At 40.4% G+C, this 16,580-nt stretch overlaps 1 protein-coding gene across 1 annotated transcript; it reads right to left on the bottom strand.

Moving 5' to 3' along the window:
- Positions 1–14,030: 14,030 nt before the first annotated feature.
- On the bottom strand, positions 14,031–15,316 carry LOC147153208 (putative N-acetyltransferase camello). Its single transcript, XM_086044161.1, has 2 exons — positions 15,257–15,316; positions 14,031–14,949 (listed from the first exon to the last, which is right to left on the bottom strand). Exons 1-2 carry the CDS (start codon positions 15,273–15,275, stop codon positions 14,210–14,212), a joined length of 759 nt encoding a protein of 252 aa, XP_085900287.1. The 5' UTR covers positions 15,276–15,316; the 3' UTR covers positions 14,031–14,209.
- Positions 15,317–16,580: the final 1,264 nt, after the last annotated feature.

Raw genomic sequence — 16,580 nt, forward strand, 5'->3', positions numbered from 1 at the left:
ATACACTTTGAAATGATCTGATTAAAACATTCCGTTAATTATCCAAGGTTGTCTGCAATTGGTTGCTAAACAGACCTGTATATATGGTGTCTATTTAGTCATTTACGGTGTGCATTCTGCATATTATATATGCTCATTCTCATTGCCTGATGTTGTAAAATAATATAGAATCCTAATAATATGCACATAAGATATTTTGGGAGTCCTGATTCTTTAATATTTTTATCCCCATGTTCTGCTACTATCCACTTTACAGAACCCAAATTTCCCACTGCGGGACTAAAAAGGGCTTATTTTATGCTATGCTAAATCCAATTGCAGTCGAGGAATGATTCAGGACAAGCCTAACGGTAACTGTAAGCTTCATTAAACGTTCTTTTTTTTTTTCTACGGTAAGGGGAACAAACAGGTTTTTTTCTTTGTGGTCCATGCACGGACAACATCAAAATGACTAATGCCTAATTTGGTCAGACCTGCAAAACGAGCGTAAGCAGCAATCTGGAGGCCTGGCCAGTACTTGGCAATGTGAGCTGATGTGGAAACACTACACACATGCACAACATCTGCATGCCCTGCCAGGTCTTATCCACAACTGTCCTTTGAATCCCCTTCTGCGGTGCTGTAGTGTCGGGGGCAGCATCACCAAATAGTTTCTATTTACAGTATAGTATGTACACTGGGGGAAAAAAAGTGACCACATCAAAATGATCGGTTTCTCTGGTTTTGATATTTATAGGTGTATGTTTGAGTTAGAGGGACACTTTTGCTTCATTTTATAAACTATTGACAATATAACTTATCAATAAAAATATTAGCATTTACAATATTTATTTATGGAAAATTAAAAACGGTCAAACACCCCCCAAAAAAGTCCAGTGTTCTTGTTTCTTAATTTTTCACCCAGAACTATGCATATATTTTTTCAGATAAGTGCACCAGCGTTCCCCTTGATTGCGTCCACAGGGTCACATAATCCCACTCAAGTGAACTGTAACGAAGCATTAGTCAGAGCGGCATGCAGTCTAATGAGCAAACACACAGTTGCTCATGATGGTGATAGCTTTGCCCTGATTCAAGTCAACCGCTCTGTGCCCATGAAGGAAGAGAAAATTTTATTAACGGTCCTTTCACTCCCACGGCCGCTAAAGGGAACAAAACAAATTTCTGTTAGGTGGCCATAAAAGACGTCCCTGACACACCCAGTAGCTCTTGCTTAGCAACCATCCCTAGGCATAGCAAGGCCTGTTGGGGGCCTTTACATTTAAAAAAAACAACATTTTTTTTTATATGAACAAAACCAGTTTTGGTTAACCTGGCACGACTCAAACTCTGTATTGAAACACATTATGGAGGTTTTCACATCCTTTTGTTTAGCTCCGATGCAAAAAATATCAGATGTGCAGTTTACATTTCATGTTAAATGTGATGTTAAAGAAGTATAAAATAACAGCGTAGCGAGAAGAATTTCCCTCTCTTAACCGTCCTGCTGACAGAAGCTAGTTTTGTCTGAAACCTGTGAGAACCACCACTGCCCAAGATATAAGGTGGTAAAACCATGTGATGTATGTTTGGACCAGAGTTGGAGACTCACAGATACAGCAACACGTTACTGAATGGGTAGTCAAGTCACATTGTGGTTCTTTTTGCGTGGTGACTCACACAGTTGGTAGAGTTCAGGCAGGTGTTTCTGGCTGAGGTGGTGACTGACACTTTGTGATGTTATTCGTTATATATGTGTTTGTGCCATTGTCAGAAGCTCATGTTGATACTAATCCGTACATCCAACAACATTGCAGCTCGGCTTAGCTTTTGACTTTGACGTCATAGTGATTTGTGCAATTCTACTGTTGCTTAAAAATGGCAAATCTTCGCCACATTAATCTGAACGGCTTGCTTCGGGAGACATTTTCCGATTCAGGCAGCTCAACTAAAAAAGGCTTGATTGGGTTATTTCTCACTAAATTTGTTGATAGGTACTCCAGAGACTATAGAAATAATTAAAAAGTTGATTTTCTATAATATGCCACGTTTAAGTAAAAAAGTTCCATTCTTGACCATCACACAAGTGTAAAAATGGGCTAACCATTCTTTTGTTCTTAATGATAAAACATACCACAAAGGCACAATGATGATTTGCACCTTTCCCCTACCTTCTTATTAATTGTCATATATGTAATTAATAATTCTGAATCGCAAAAGATCTGCCCTTCCATCCATTCTCTAAAAAACTCTTAAGGAAACTGGAGTGCAACCTTGTCAGAGAAGGGATAATGGACCTGCTTGCCAGTCACTAGCAGGGCATAATCAGATTAAAAAAAACATTCACAGTTACATTCACAGTTATGGGCAATTTGAAGTCTTCAATGAACCTACCATGCATGTTTTTTGAGTGCCGGAGGAAGAAAACCCATTGAAACGTGGAAAACATGCAAACTCCTCACAGATGATGGAACTACTGACTGTGAAGCAGACGTGCTGCCGTAGTAAAATAAAATACAACAGAATAGAATGAGCCGAACTGAAGCCACTGTTCATCTGACAGTAGGGAAATTATTATTATTATTATTTTTTTTAATGAAAAACATCATTCTGGTCTATTAAGAGAAGAGCATTTTTCGGCAAAGGGGTCCAATCATCTTCTGCTCGGCTCATTCTTGCCGGTATCATGATCCTAACCACGAATGACATGGCGGCTTTCAGCAAATTTTTTTTTTACTTTTACATGATTCTGTGAGCGAGTTGCATTACGTCAAGTTGATGCTAGCATGGATGTCAATGAACTGCCAGTGTCTCATCTGTGGTGAAAGATAAGGGTAGTGTGCTTCCTGTCAGGGCAGCTCCGCTAAAAATAAGTGCATAAATGACTTTGATTGACAATGACGGCATGAAGGTGGAGGAATTGCCGAGTTAGAGAATACAATACCTATGGAAACAGGAAGTTGAGTTTGACACACCCTTAAATGAACCAACATCTTGGTGGAGGTTCAAGGCCAGTTCAAGGACGGGTATTTTTTTTAATCCCTTGGTATCTGTTATTCATTTACATTTAATTGCTGTATTTAGATAATATTAGATAAATAATTATCTAATTATTTAGATCAAGAAACCTTTTTTTCATCTTCAGTGATTGCCAGTAATCGGTTTCAACACCCACACTTTCCTGCTGCTTTCTAAGTCGGAGTACATCTGATTCAATCTGATTTAGCGAGTATGAAGTAGGACACTGAAAGAAAAATGGTGACTTCCCAGTTTTCTGGAATGTAAAAATAACGTCAGTTTAATTCACATCAACTCAAATTGTGAAATTGTAAAAATAACTCGTCTGGCCCTACACTCTTTTTCACAGTTTAATAACAATTTTGTCTCCAGTAAAGGATGGTTGTTATAAGAAATGGGAGGAGGGTGGTCCAATGCAAATGCACCTGAGAGACTTTGAAAGCCAATGACCATGACAAAATCTTACAAAAAGCATCGCCCTATCGCACCTTAGACTCCCCTGGAACTAAACCGAGACAGTGGATGAAAGGCCCAAACGCATAAGAGGTAGTGGTGGGAAGAAACAAATACTTTCTTTGTTCAGTTGTTATTGTTAGCTATTTTAGCAATTAGCAAATCTATTTTGTGTGCAGAGAAGGTTTTTTTCTCATTGTGCCAAACAATCAAATGCATATTTTATTCAACTGATAGCCAAAATCATTTATTACTTTTGTACTGAAGTACATTTCAGCCTCTGCACCATTTTACTTAATTACAGGATTTGAATCAACACTTGTACTTTTACCAAGGTCTTTTTACACAAGTATTTGTACTTCTACTTAAGTACAGAGAGTGAGTGTAGCAAAGTTGGCCAATTGACAAAAAATTCCCGGTCCGTTTTTTACCTTCCGTCTGCAGCCTGGGTACCCTTCCGTCGTCTGTCCATCCGCCTTTTTGTCAGGCCGGACCAAATAGTTTTCTGGATACGCGATCGGGGGTGGAAGGCGGTCTCCAATTGCCCATCTGCATCAACCAACTTTACATCATCTTCGATCTCCTGCATCTACATGCCATGTAGACCACCTGGCTCTCTCTGCGCTGAATTTAAAGTGAATGCCGGGAGCTGCTTCCACTGGATGGCAAACAAGTTATTTTCTCTCACAACAGCGCATACCCCCCTTTCTACCTGCGTCTGTCTATCAAAATACAAAATAATAAGAAAGACTACCCTTTGTGCTTGACTTGTACTGGACACGAAAATAGGGCCCTAAAAGTTTAAGGCCGATCCTAAATGAGCCATCACTTGCAACTGTTGAACGAGCTCACTTGGCCAAATCTTGAAATGTGCATTTGGATAGTGTCAAAGCCGTCATTGTGTTGCCTTGCACCAGCAGCAGCTCCTCCACGTGATCGGCTTGCTGAACGCGACTTGAACTTGCGCTCGTTAGATGGCGGCGGGAGGTCACAGGCAGCGCGTGACTCATGATTAGCACACAAAGAAGTGTTTTAAACCTTGTGACAGACACAGGCAGATTGCAAGGTCTTGAAATAATACTATAACAAAAAGATATTCACCTGACAGTATATTACTGTATTCCTGCAAATTAGAGGTTTGCTTAATCAACTGCAGATGGGGTGAGGCAACTATTGTGGTGTTGTTGAGGTCTTACGTCTGTGATGTAAAATAATACTGTGTGTAGAAAAAAAACTGAAACTGCAGTTAAGGGTGGTAGAAGACGGGCAATACATATCAGAAATAACCCAATATGACAGAACTTTAGCCCCTTTCACTGAAACAATATATTGTGCAGGTTTTACTTCCTGCTCTGATAAATTCAGTGACCTCTCATAACGATTTCTAAAAGATCAGGATTCTGTATTCAAACATTTGTGCTTGTAAAAGTATGCATTTGTCTGCTTAAAATTGCAATAGTCATAAAAAGCATGTAAAAAAAAAAACCTGAGACCCTGAGAGGAACAGTTCTTCACTCTCAAACGTAACTCTAAATTAAAAATACTTGATTTAATACATTAATGCAAGTTAAACATGTAAATCATTGAGAATCAATGAGATCAGCTTTCAAAGCTTTCAACTTTCATGATTTGAGTTTAAATAACAACGTTGATCATGACATTCACTTCATTTAGCCTGTATACTCACATTGTGCTGTTGGTTAGCTTAAAAACAACATTCAGTTGGCATTACTTCATAAACTTAGCTTGAAAGGGTGTCTCTGATTTTGCATGTAACTTTATACCTTGTAGTTTGTTTTCTCATCGTTTCTGCTTAGGTGGGTGTCAGGAGGTCATAAACAAAAAAAGATACGCCAGCTTGAACACTCCAGTATGTGGAGGTCTCCTCGAGTACTGATTCACTGGTGAGGAACTTTTATTTCATAAATGCACAAATACGACAGAGTTTTAGGCTGAAACAAGAAACAGTACATTGTATAGGTTTTACCTCCTGCTTTGATAAATGAGTTTAAATCAATCTCTCGTACTTGATTTTTTTTTAAATACCATGATTCTAAACAAACATTTGTGCTAGTAAAAGTATCCACTGAAGTAACAGGTCGATGTTTAAATGCTGGAGATGTAAGAAAACATGAAGGTCAACAATAGCAGATGATCAAATACAGTCTATGTAATTAGTCTACACATTAATTACGTTATTAATAAAGAAAGGGGTTCATCAAGTAAATGTTAAAGTTTTTAAACGTTGACACTTATCAATTTGAAAAAATGTTTTATGTAGGTAGGTGATTAAATATGAGTCTACAAAATAATTGTATTAATAATAAATACATGAAGGTCAACATTAGTAAATGTGAAAGAATGTAAAGATTGAGAATGAACAATTTGTAAAAAAAAACCTATGTAGGTGATTTAATATGAGTCTACAAAATAAATGTATTAATAATAAATTCATGAAGGTCAACATTAGTAAATGTGAAAGAATATAAAGGTTGAGACTGAACAATTTGTAAAACAAAACAAAAAAAAACTTATGTAGGTGATGAAATTCAGTCTACACAATTGCATTATTAATAAAGATAAGAAGGTCAACAGTAGTATATGTCAAAGAATTTCAAATGTTGAGGCTGACCAATTTGTAAAAGACCTTATGTAGGTGATTAACTATGAGTTAGTTTCCACAATAATGGTTTAAACTCTCCCTTACAACCCTCCATTTATGGCTGCTGACGGTTGGAGGGTCAGAAGGCACCTTATCAGCAGGCCATTTGGGTACGTTCTTCTTGGGCGCGAAACAAAGGAGGGGGGATTTTTTAAGCTAAAAAACACACACCAAGTTACGTTGCACGGTCTGATTACACGCTGTGACTAGTGATGAGAGTCTGTTTGTCACTTACCTAATATGTAGGTAACTTGTTACACCTCAGTACTGTTCTGAGAAAAAAAAAGAATACATATTATAATCATTCCGATTTTTTCAAAAGTAAGTTTATTTTTCTATACTAGTTGCCCCTCATCCATCCTAAATGGGCACTCATTTTGATACACAAAGCTTCTCAAGAAATAGCCGGTAAGCAACCATTTATCTACGTTCCTCTGATTTACTCCCCCATCTGCCTTTCTCACATGTGCTCACACATACACAATTGCACTCACACACGCTCGCTACGCACCCCCCCCCCACACACACACACACACCCACCCCCGCACACCCCCTGAAGGGAGGGCTGCATACACACTCTAGCTCCACATGCCCTCAAAAACTTGGATGTTCATAAAAACATCATACCAAAGTATAGTATAAAAAAATATAGAGATATATAGGTGACATCAATGAATGTTATTCACAAAGACATAGTTATATCTGAAACAGATATATTGATTTCATAGATTGTTATTCAGGAATGCATGGACAGCTCAATCTAGAGAAACATGTATTGATTACATAAACTTGTGTTATTCATGAAGCTAGGTAGGGATAGAAGTGTTTTAAAATATGTACTTACTGTCCATTTTTTTGTGGCCTGTTTGTCTGCGAGTTCTTTGAGTTGGTGCTCCACCGAGATTCTCCTTCTTCTGTGGAAAGACCTCTTGTCCTACCTCTTTTGTACAGACCACACTATTGCGATTTTTTTTTTTCCTTTTTTTTTTTTTTTAATACTTGGTGTATAGTGCCACGTTTCCTTCAAGGCTAACTTCCTAATTACCAACCTGGATGTGAAAGTATAGCCACTGATGGACAAAGGACCTCTTTGTAAGACTTATCATAGGCACACACACATTTCTGCGGAGACTTCACAATTGTATGGGAAACATTCTAACAAGTTGTATTTAAAAAAACATGGAGTGCTATTCTCCATTCTATTACGTCATTTTAAAAAACATAACCAAGCATGCACATGATTGCACAGGTGTAGTTCAGGTGTTTCATAGGTAATTGTGTAGATGACGTGTTATTGCGCTAAGATGAATTCAATCAAGCGGTACCTTCACAATTGTATGGAAAATGCCCTAACAAGTTGTATTAAAAAAAGGAGTTGCTATTCTCAGTCAATTAAAAAAAAAAAACATTTGAAAAACAAACACAAAGTCGTATATGCACAATCATGTCAGAAAGGCCTAAAAAACATGTCTGAACATGCCTGGATTTATACCCGAGATGATATAATGAGTTTCATGTTACAGACGGAAGCGTGAGGTCAGATGATCCCCGTATTTAGTCATACCGGAAAGGCGTACAAAGATGGCGGCCGGCTGGACATGTCTGAACAGGCCTAAAAACATGTCTGAACATGTTCCCCCCTTTACTTTGGACAAAGCGGAAGCATGGATGTCAGAGGATACCCATATTTGGTCATACCGGAAAGGCCTGAAAGATGGTGGCCGGCTGGCCATGTCTGAACAGGCCTAAAAACATGTCTGAACATGTTCCTCCTTTACTTTGGACGAGGTAGAAGCATGGATGTCAGAGGATACCATATTTGGTCATACCGGAAAGGCCTGAAAGATGGCAGCCGACTGAACATGCCTGGCCTTATACCCGAGTTGATACGATGAGTTTCATGTTACAGGCGGAAGTGTGTATGTCATCAATATCCATATGGCAGACAGGATATGACATATGGGGGCGTGGTTAGGGGCGGAATTACATTTCCGGACTACAAAGGGGCGTGGTTAGAGGTGGTATTGGGCGTGGTTAGGGGCGGGATGCTACTCCCGGATTACAAAATGACATCATAAAAGGGGCTTGGTTGGGGGGGGTGGTGATTCAACTTCCGCACTACAAAAATGACGGCATGAAAGGGGCGGACCTTGAACTGGAGGTGACGTCACAAAGGGGCGTGGTTAGGGGTGGGACTTCCGGCTGTCAAAAGCTTTGACGAAAACAGGATTATATACTTTTTTTTCACACGTATTGCATCTCCCCTCACTCCAGGTTAAAAAACAAACAAACAAACAAACAAACACATTCCCTGTCCATAGCAATGATGTTGAAAATTACAAAAACAGAGTCTAAACCAGGGGTGTCAAACATATGATTTGGTGGTTAAATCCAGCCCGTAGGATGAATTTGAGAATAAAAAATACCGGAGTGACCCTACAGTTATGTGTTGAGTTGAGACTTCTATATCTGTTAGGCTGTGTATGTGTATATGCTGAGTCCTGTCTTGTGATTGGATGAGATAGCAAAGTGGCCAGGGTGAGGTAAGGAAGCTAAGATCTTAATATTTTGGCTTGGTTATGGCCAACAATGACTCAACCTGTGTGCATTAAATTGATTGTTGATCAAGCACCTCCTTATCATTCTTTCAAGGTCTGGTCAGATGTTTCAATAGTGGTCGAAAATGTGTTTGAAACATTTTGTAATAGACATAAATCAGTCCATTTTTGTTTTCCAATTGAAAATAGAAAGATTGAATGCAACAACACGTGTATTATTGGTGGTGGTTAAAATACACATATTTTAATGTCAAAATTCAGGACCTCACACGAAGGATGTGTATCTATGAAGGTCTACAATTTGGTGTTGATCCAAGAGGAAAAGAGGTCTTCTCTCCTCTCAACTCATTCCATTGCAGTCTTTACTAAATTACAGTGATTTTATTTTTGAACGCTCGCTAAGAATCAAACCAGCAGCAAATCCCAAAGAGGTCATATGACTGAAGGTGGTTTTGGTCTCTCAGCATGAATGTGAGGATGAGGTGAGTTGAGTTGCTGAGCCATGTTTACAAGGAGGCAACATTAGAGGGAAACTTTGAGCCGACTTGGCAGGAATAATAAAGTGCCAGCAATGATGCCATGGTGAGAGGATGTGTTCTACTTTTTGCATCTTCTGACTTCCCGTGTGGACACTATTGATCATTCGGTTCCTCATTAGAAATCACAGATGCTGTTGTTGTAAACTGTGTGTCGTGTTCTGTCAAATGAAATAAAAAAATAAATAGAATCGCACGCCTAGTTATGGTTAATTCCAGAATTGGAGAACTGCTCCTCACATGGAATTTCAAATATCTAATGCACAAAATAAAGAAACATGAATTTGTTTGGTAAATCCTAGTTTTTCTGAGTCCAAATGTAACCGTATCTGTGTGCTTTAGGGCCATCTAATGCAGCATCAGCCTTGCAAATCTACTCTGACACCTCCCACTCTCTTAGGACACCACCTGCTTTACGCCTTCTTAAATATACACTATATATTTGGAATTTAGGTTAAAAACAAGGAAGGTCAATTCCTTGAAGACTATTCTTTCCTTGGTGTGACATCCAAAAGATTAAGAATTGTCGATAATGGATGGATGGATGATCAGTTCTGCTCATATTGTCAGCAATAATCATTTTTGTCATTTAATTGTCTCATCAGTGTTTTTATTCGCATCTTATCCTACAAAGTGGAGGTTAATAATCTGCGAAGGCTTTGAAGAGAGAACAGTCTGTTTCTTCACCAGCATGTTGGACCCTCCCTAGGCCCGTCACTGTCTCCAGTTATTATTAGTTTTGACACACACACAAAAAACCTCATTTAGAAATCATAGTTGGATAATTAAAAGCCCAACTCATTCCATTCCCGCGAGGAAGGTGAGCATGGGATGCTTGCAGCAGCTGCCAACATGCATGTTCATCCCCAAAATGATCTTCACCAGCAGTTGCTGTTTGGCCACACCCTTTTTGTCCCTCTTGTATCAGCTCTAATTGCTATCATATAAGTGCGCTGAAACATTTGCAAAGCCTTTACACAGATGCAAGTCAAATCCCGTGTATTTAGCATGCAAAAGCATAGAGGAGCACAAAAAAGTATCAATATTCAGACAGCGGCACAGCAACAGTAAGAACCTGGGCAGTTTTCTAATGAATAAAAGACAACAAAACCCAGAGGTGAGTACAAACAAAAACAGCTGGGGATGTCAAAAATCAAAGATGTCCCACTGTGGAGACCCACCGGCAAACATCATGGCTTCAGTGCTTCACACAAACTCATTGCATTTGTTCTTTTCTCCATGGTATTTGGTTTGTTCGAGGCAGCGGTGACTATGCCCAAGTCAAGGCATAAGATGGTGCCATATTCTGGCTTTGAAAGATACATTTTATATTATAAATTGTATACCATGGTTATCTTTACAGTGGAGACATTTTCCCCCCTCATATTCTTTAACACCAATTTGGGTTGGGCATTTAATGGAAATGCAATTATGTTTTCGATTTTGGCTTATCACAATCATAAAAACATTATAAACTAATAAAAATAGTGCGGTGTGTGTTTGCAAGTTCCTATGTTGTGATAAACATCGCCACTGCTAATTCTAGCAGTCAATGTAAAATCACATTGACAGTCAAATAGAAAATTAGCATTGCATTAATATGAATATTCACACACAGACACTGTAGCAACACATACAGTCAGGTAATAAAAAATACCCAAAGGCACATATTCCTCCGCCTCTGTGAAAAACGTGTTATGTTATTAATAAAGCTCAATTGCCACTTTCTTCTTCTACTGTTCTTATGTTAATGTGTGTGCTCCATCCATGCACGGCACCACACTGCCCCTAAGTGGTCAACATGTGCACAGCAGGAACAGATGATATTTATTTAGATTTTATTTATTGTTTTTTATTGCTATTATTTTATTTAAATTATTTTGAACCCCATCAGGCACATGAAAATTATGTACATATGTTAATATGTACATACATATAATCATCGAAGGGCACAGATTCGGGTATACGGGGGCTAGATTCGGTCCGCAACATCATTTTATGTGGCCCGTGAAGGCAAATCATGTTTTTCGACTTCATGTTTCATGCTAAAATATCAAAATTACAAATTGTCTTCACTTTTACTGACATTGATGTATTGCAGGAATTTTTATTTACAATTTCCCTTTAAAAATAAATTGTGTAATAGATGAACAGTTTTGTTTTACTGGCATTGATTAAATGCCAGCAAATCAAAACTGATGATTAAAACTAAATTTAGCATGCTGATTTCAAAACTGCTGTCAGTTTTTTCCTAGGACATCACGTTTTTTCTCCACAGCTTACCCTCCCCATAAGCATTCCAGTGATTAGCTGCAGTAAGGCTGGAGTCAGAAGAGCTGATTACGATTGAACCCATCTACAGCTACGTGGCAACTTGTTTGTGCAGTCACAATTGGGACTGTGTGGTGGGAGGTGTGTGTGGCTCCCAATAGGTCAGCACTATCAATACCTGCAAACAGAAAATTAGCATGGTTGGAATTAATGATCTTAATGATCTGATCTTGGTCGACTTCAGGCGAAAGCCAGACCAAACCCTGGAATGGTTGCCAGTCAATCACACGGCACATACAGTATAGAGGCAGACAACCATTCACACTTGGATTAACATCATCACTGATGTTGGCACTGAATCAACCCTGCCTGCACTGAAGTCAAGCGAGTGAACCACTACACCATCAGTGACTCACTTTCACTTAATCAAACATCACATACAATACACTCCCAATCATACAAGACATGGCAAATGGAATTACACACAGAAACACATGAATTGAAAGTCTCCTCTGTTATTCGTTTGTGTGCCATTAGTTTTAATCTCAGTATTTTTACCGTGGACGCTGACCTGAATGCAATGCGTTATACTCCATTCTTTATCCTCTTTGTATGCCGCACTCTCTCAGCTCCAAAGAATTTTAAACCTCCCAATGTCCTGACACTATTGCATTTTTCATTGGTATTTTAAGCAAAGAGTTGTGAGGTCTTAGAAGACGGCTGGCATTAATTCCTCTGAGGTAGACGGATTCAACTCCTCCCTGGAAAGAGGCTTAACACAAAGTTCTCCCCCATCTCCAAATGACTGAACTTCTCTTTTCTCACATATTTGAGTGGGCCCAAGAACAATAGTAAGACATGACACTGGTGCCATTTATTGTCCAATCATCTGTAGAACAGAGTGGTAGACTGTCTTCCCTGGTTTTGTTACACATGGTTATCAATGAATTCGGAGTAAGCAATGATTTTACAGCTTTTACTGAAGACATGTTTATTTACACGGTTATATTATAATCATATTACGGTAAACCTTGGCCTTTTTCCCACAGTATCGCGAAACAGCCTGGTTCCGCCCTGTGTGGTCGCTTTTCCATTAGACTATTTCGAGGCGGTGGGACAATGGAATCGTTCCTTAGAACCTCTTCCAATGTGGCTCTAGAACGCATGCCGTCACTGTCATCCGATTGGCCGCCAGATGTAGGCGTTTCTTTTAGCAATGCGGCGAGGGATTCCTCTGCACACTTCCATTTCCTGGTTTTAATCAAGTGAGACAGCCGGTTGCTGGCATGTCACAAAAATACAGTACAGTCCAATACACATATTGATTTACAATAATACTTAACCATATTTAAAATTGAATATGTACCTGTGGATGAAATAAGTGAAGCTTGTAGTACAAATGTTCATCACCTGGCACAGGTTGCGGGGTCCATTCAAGTGATTGAGAACTAACCCCGTCTTCCAATATATCCACTTTTCTCTTTCCTTTCTAGGGCAGCCACCCATTGCACAATGTCAGTCGAGAAACACAGGTACAGAAAGAGGACATGGTCTACAACAAAGACCAAAATGGGGATATAGTGAAAGAGGGGATTCGCTTTCATTCAACTGAATAGAGCCAGCAACATGCACACAGCTCGTGAAAATGTTTACCACAAGCTTCACTTATTTCATTCACAGGTACATACAAAATTGTAAGTGGCTCAATCTTGTTGTAAAACACAATACAGTGTGTGAGACGGCAGGCGGGTATGTCTCTCTCGTTTAACCCTGGAAATGGAATTTTTTGAATATTTGTCTGTGTGAAAAGCTCTGTGCAATTGATGGACTTTAATTTGCAATGTCAACACATTGTGCAACTATGATTCATACTTTGAATCACCGCAAAACCAGTGGCCAAGAATCGGCCGCTCGTGAAACCTGTGGCAGAACCCCACAAACTACGAGGGCGCAGTGGAGGCTCGCACGGTGCAGAGACCCCGCCCCAACTGATTGGTGCTTGTAGTAATAGACAAGCAACGAAGGCCAGGTCAAGCGAGGCCGGTGCCAGGACGTTCTGGAACCTGTTATGGAAAAGAGCCTTTTGATAATAAATTTCGATCTATCTGTCTATCCATCTTCTGTGACGTTTACCCAGTTCAAGGTTGCAGGGTGTATTTTATTTTATATGAGATTGTAACCTCTCCAATTCTCATCATTTATCTGGGCATTACATTACTACTTATGTTTGTCCCACGTGGAATAAACTCATTCTAACACCAACTCCTTGTTCATTTTCTTTTTCCCCCTCCACTGAGGCACTCTCTCCTTATGTCAGCGGACATCAGATTTTTTTTTTTTTTCAGATCCCAAATTTAGCAACTTTGGGGTCTGAAAGCCTTGCACTACTCATCACCACATACTGGAGCTATTTATCTCTTTAAATTCCTTGGTCAACTGCAGTCATGTCTGCTTTGAAGACAGGGTCGAATATGACACAAGGTGGTATCAGACGTCGCTAAATGTAACTACAACCCTTGCTTTTCTTCTTGACGAGACAAAAAGAGGCATCTATTTGAGGGCAGGTGTTTATTTGGTCAAGTGGATGACACCCAGTAATTAATATAAGTTGGGCACGGCATCTATTTAAGTGGAGGCCACTACTTGAGGAACTACAAACTAAAGGTATTTTGCATCATGTAAGTGGAATAATGTGCTGCACAGTCCAGATGGGAAGAGGTCTTGGGAGTCCTTCAGAGGAATTTCTCCATGCGCGTCACACTGATTCTGGCCAGTTTGGAGATCCAGCGATTGGTGTGCGTGTTGTTGTGCGACAACGTCTGAATACAGCCGCTCTTTCGGAGGAGGGAGATGGCCGCCGTCTGTGGCGAGCTGACATCCAGCACAAGGCGAGCGAAGCCCCGCTCTTTGCAGAAGTCCAATGCCCGCTGTGTCAGCTGGGAGCCCAGCTTCTTGCGACGCCACGGGAACGCCACAACCAAATTGGACATCTCGCCACTATCGCCGCTCCCGTCGGCCGATGAGCCCGTCCCCAAGCGGCCATTCAAGTTGTCACGATGCTCATCTTCTTTCGTTTCCCTTCGCCCAGTCACCACCACCATGCCCACCACCCTGCAAAGTTCTCTGTCTCCCGCCTCCGCCACCCAGAAGCCATTATTTGGGTTGTCCAGGTAGTTGGCTTGGATGTCAGCCATGTCTGTGCTGAGCCTCCTCAGCATGTAGCCCTCGTAAATCTCGTGGCAGCAGAAGTAGATGAGCCCGGCCCACGCCGCACCGAAGAGCAGCGCCTGGAAGTAGGAGCTGCCCCCGAGCACGTAGCCAGCCATGGAGATGCTCAGTGCCACACCCACGTGGTCCGGGTGGCTCATGGACTTGAAGAAGGCCGGGTATATGTTCTCGCGGACGCCGTCACAAAACAACTCTGTGACCGCACGATGATCGGAGGGGCGGTATTCCCTGATGGTGAGCTGGACTGAAGGAGGGAAGCAGGGGAAAGAGAAGAGCTCAGCGAGGCTAATCTATGTGCAGATTTAACAACATTCCTGCTGGATTTTCTAATATGTAACCTGAGAACGGCACTCTTTAACACTCGCATTTTCTATCACAAATGGATGCAAAGGGGAAATGTAAACATGTGAAAAAGCAAAACTGAAATCAGGATTACATTGCTTACTATAGGATCTTGTGATGACAATAACAAGACCACAAACATTTCACAGAATTCCACAATGTTGTTCATGAACTAATTAGCAAATTCAAGAAGACTCATCATAACTTACGGTTGTTTTTCTGGGCCATGACGACTCTTTTTTCCCTTCTCCTACGTTTTCCGTGCACTATGAACGTCTCAACGCTGTTCTTGCCCCCAAACTTAAGCTACGGCTAATCAGCCAATCACAGAGGGGATGTAAATTACTCCGAACAAATCCCTCGTACACCTCCCTCCAAACACAAACACACATTGAGACCATCAAATGAAACGGCTGCCTGAGTGGACACGCTTCAAATCAAATAAATCACAGTGTTGTTTGGATGATGGGATGTCTTTCCAAAGTTAATTATCTCAGCTGACAAACTCTGCAGTCAAGGAGGATGAGTACAAATCCCGCTTAAATTAAAGCGTGATGTGAATTCGATGCTTTTTTTCCTCTGAGAAATAATATTCGCTGCGGCCGTGTCCCCGTCACACTGCCTTTAAACGTCCCATATAGTGAAAGCAAAGTTGATATGGCGAGACACACACGATGGAAGAGTCCATGTCCATGTCTTCTGCAGTCGGGCTTCTCTCTCATGTGATCTAATTTGCTCTGCAGTCTGCAGAAGAATGGCCTTTAGACCCGCTTAAAGCAGCAGAGTCCTTCATGAATGTCGGAGTGCTACGAAGACGAGCATGTCTCAAAGTCTCCACAGCAATCTCACAATGACTTTGGGGACTGCAACCACATCTCAAAACTATCAATCAGACAGTCGGCCCATGGTCTCAAAGACACTTCAATGAGTCCATAATCACCACCTACTTGTTATATGGCACATTTACATTTTCAATGCACAGATTAGAATTTGGTCAAAATGATACTGGTACACACAAATTAGGGAAAAAACACGACAGACAAGATTGTCAAATAAAAAGATAAAAAAGATGATGATAGTAGCTCATACAATGAATTGATTTGTACAATGAATCAGAGGGTTTAATGTACACTTTCATGACATCCACCACACATCAGCGGACTGCGAAATCTGTCTTGGCTGCACGTCGATCAAATGCATTAAAATTGTGTTAAACCACCTGCACCACAATTTAGACCTGCTCAGGTCTAAAGATTATTCTACCTCCTGCCACCGAACACATTTTCAAATGTATGCAGTTTTAGGCTCCAAAGTGCTATTTTCACTTACTCACTATTTTCACTCCCCATTGGAAATCATTGTACTTTCATCTCTTCCAACGTCCAAAAACGGTGATCAATTGGCACCAAAAGTTATGTGGACACCTCTACTAATGCCCACTTCAACATATCAAAAGGATTAACCTCTCCATGGCTGATTTATATGAGAATGAGGAAATGTGGAAGTCAGCAGAGCTACGTAGATTTATGCTGG

The sequence above is a fragment of the Filicampus tigris genome, chromosome 1, assembly GCF_054856515.1.
Source record: "Filicampus tigris isolate MCC_2025a chromosome 1, RoL_Ftig_1.0, whole genome shotgun sequence".
In the NCBI taxonomy this organism is placed as follows: domain Eukaryota; kingdom Metazoa; phylum Chordata; class Actinopteri; order Syngnathiformes; family Syngnathidae; genus Filicampus; species Filicampus tigris.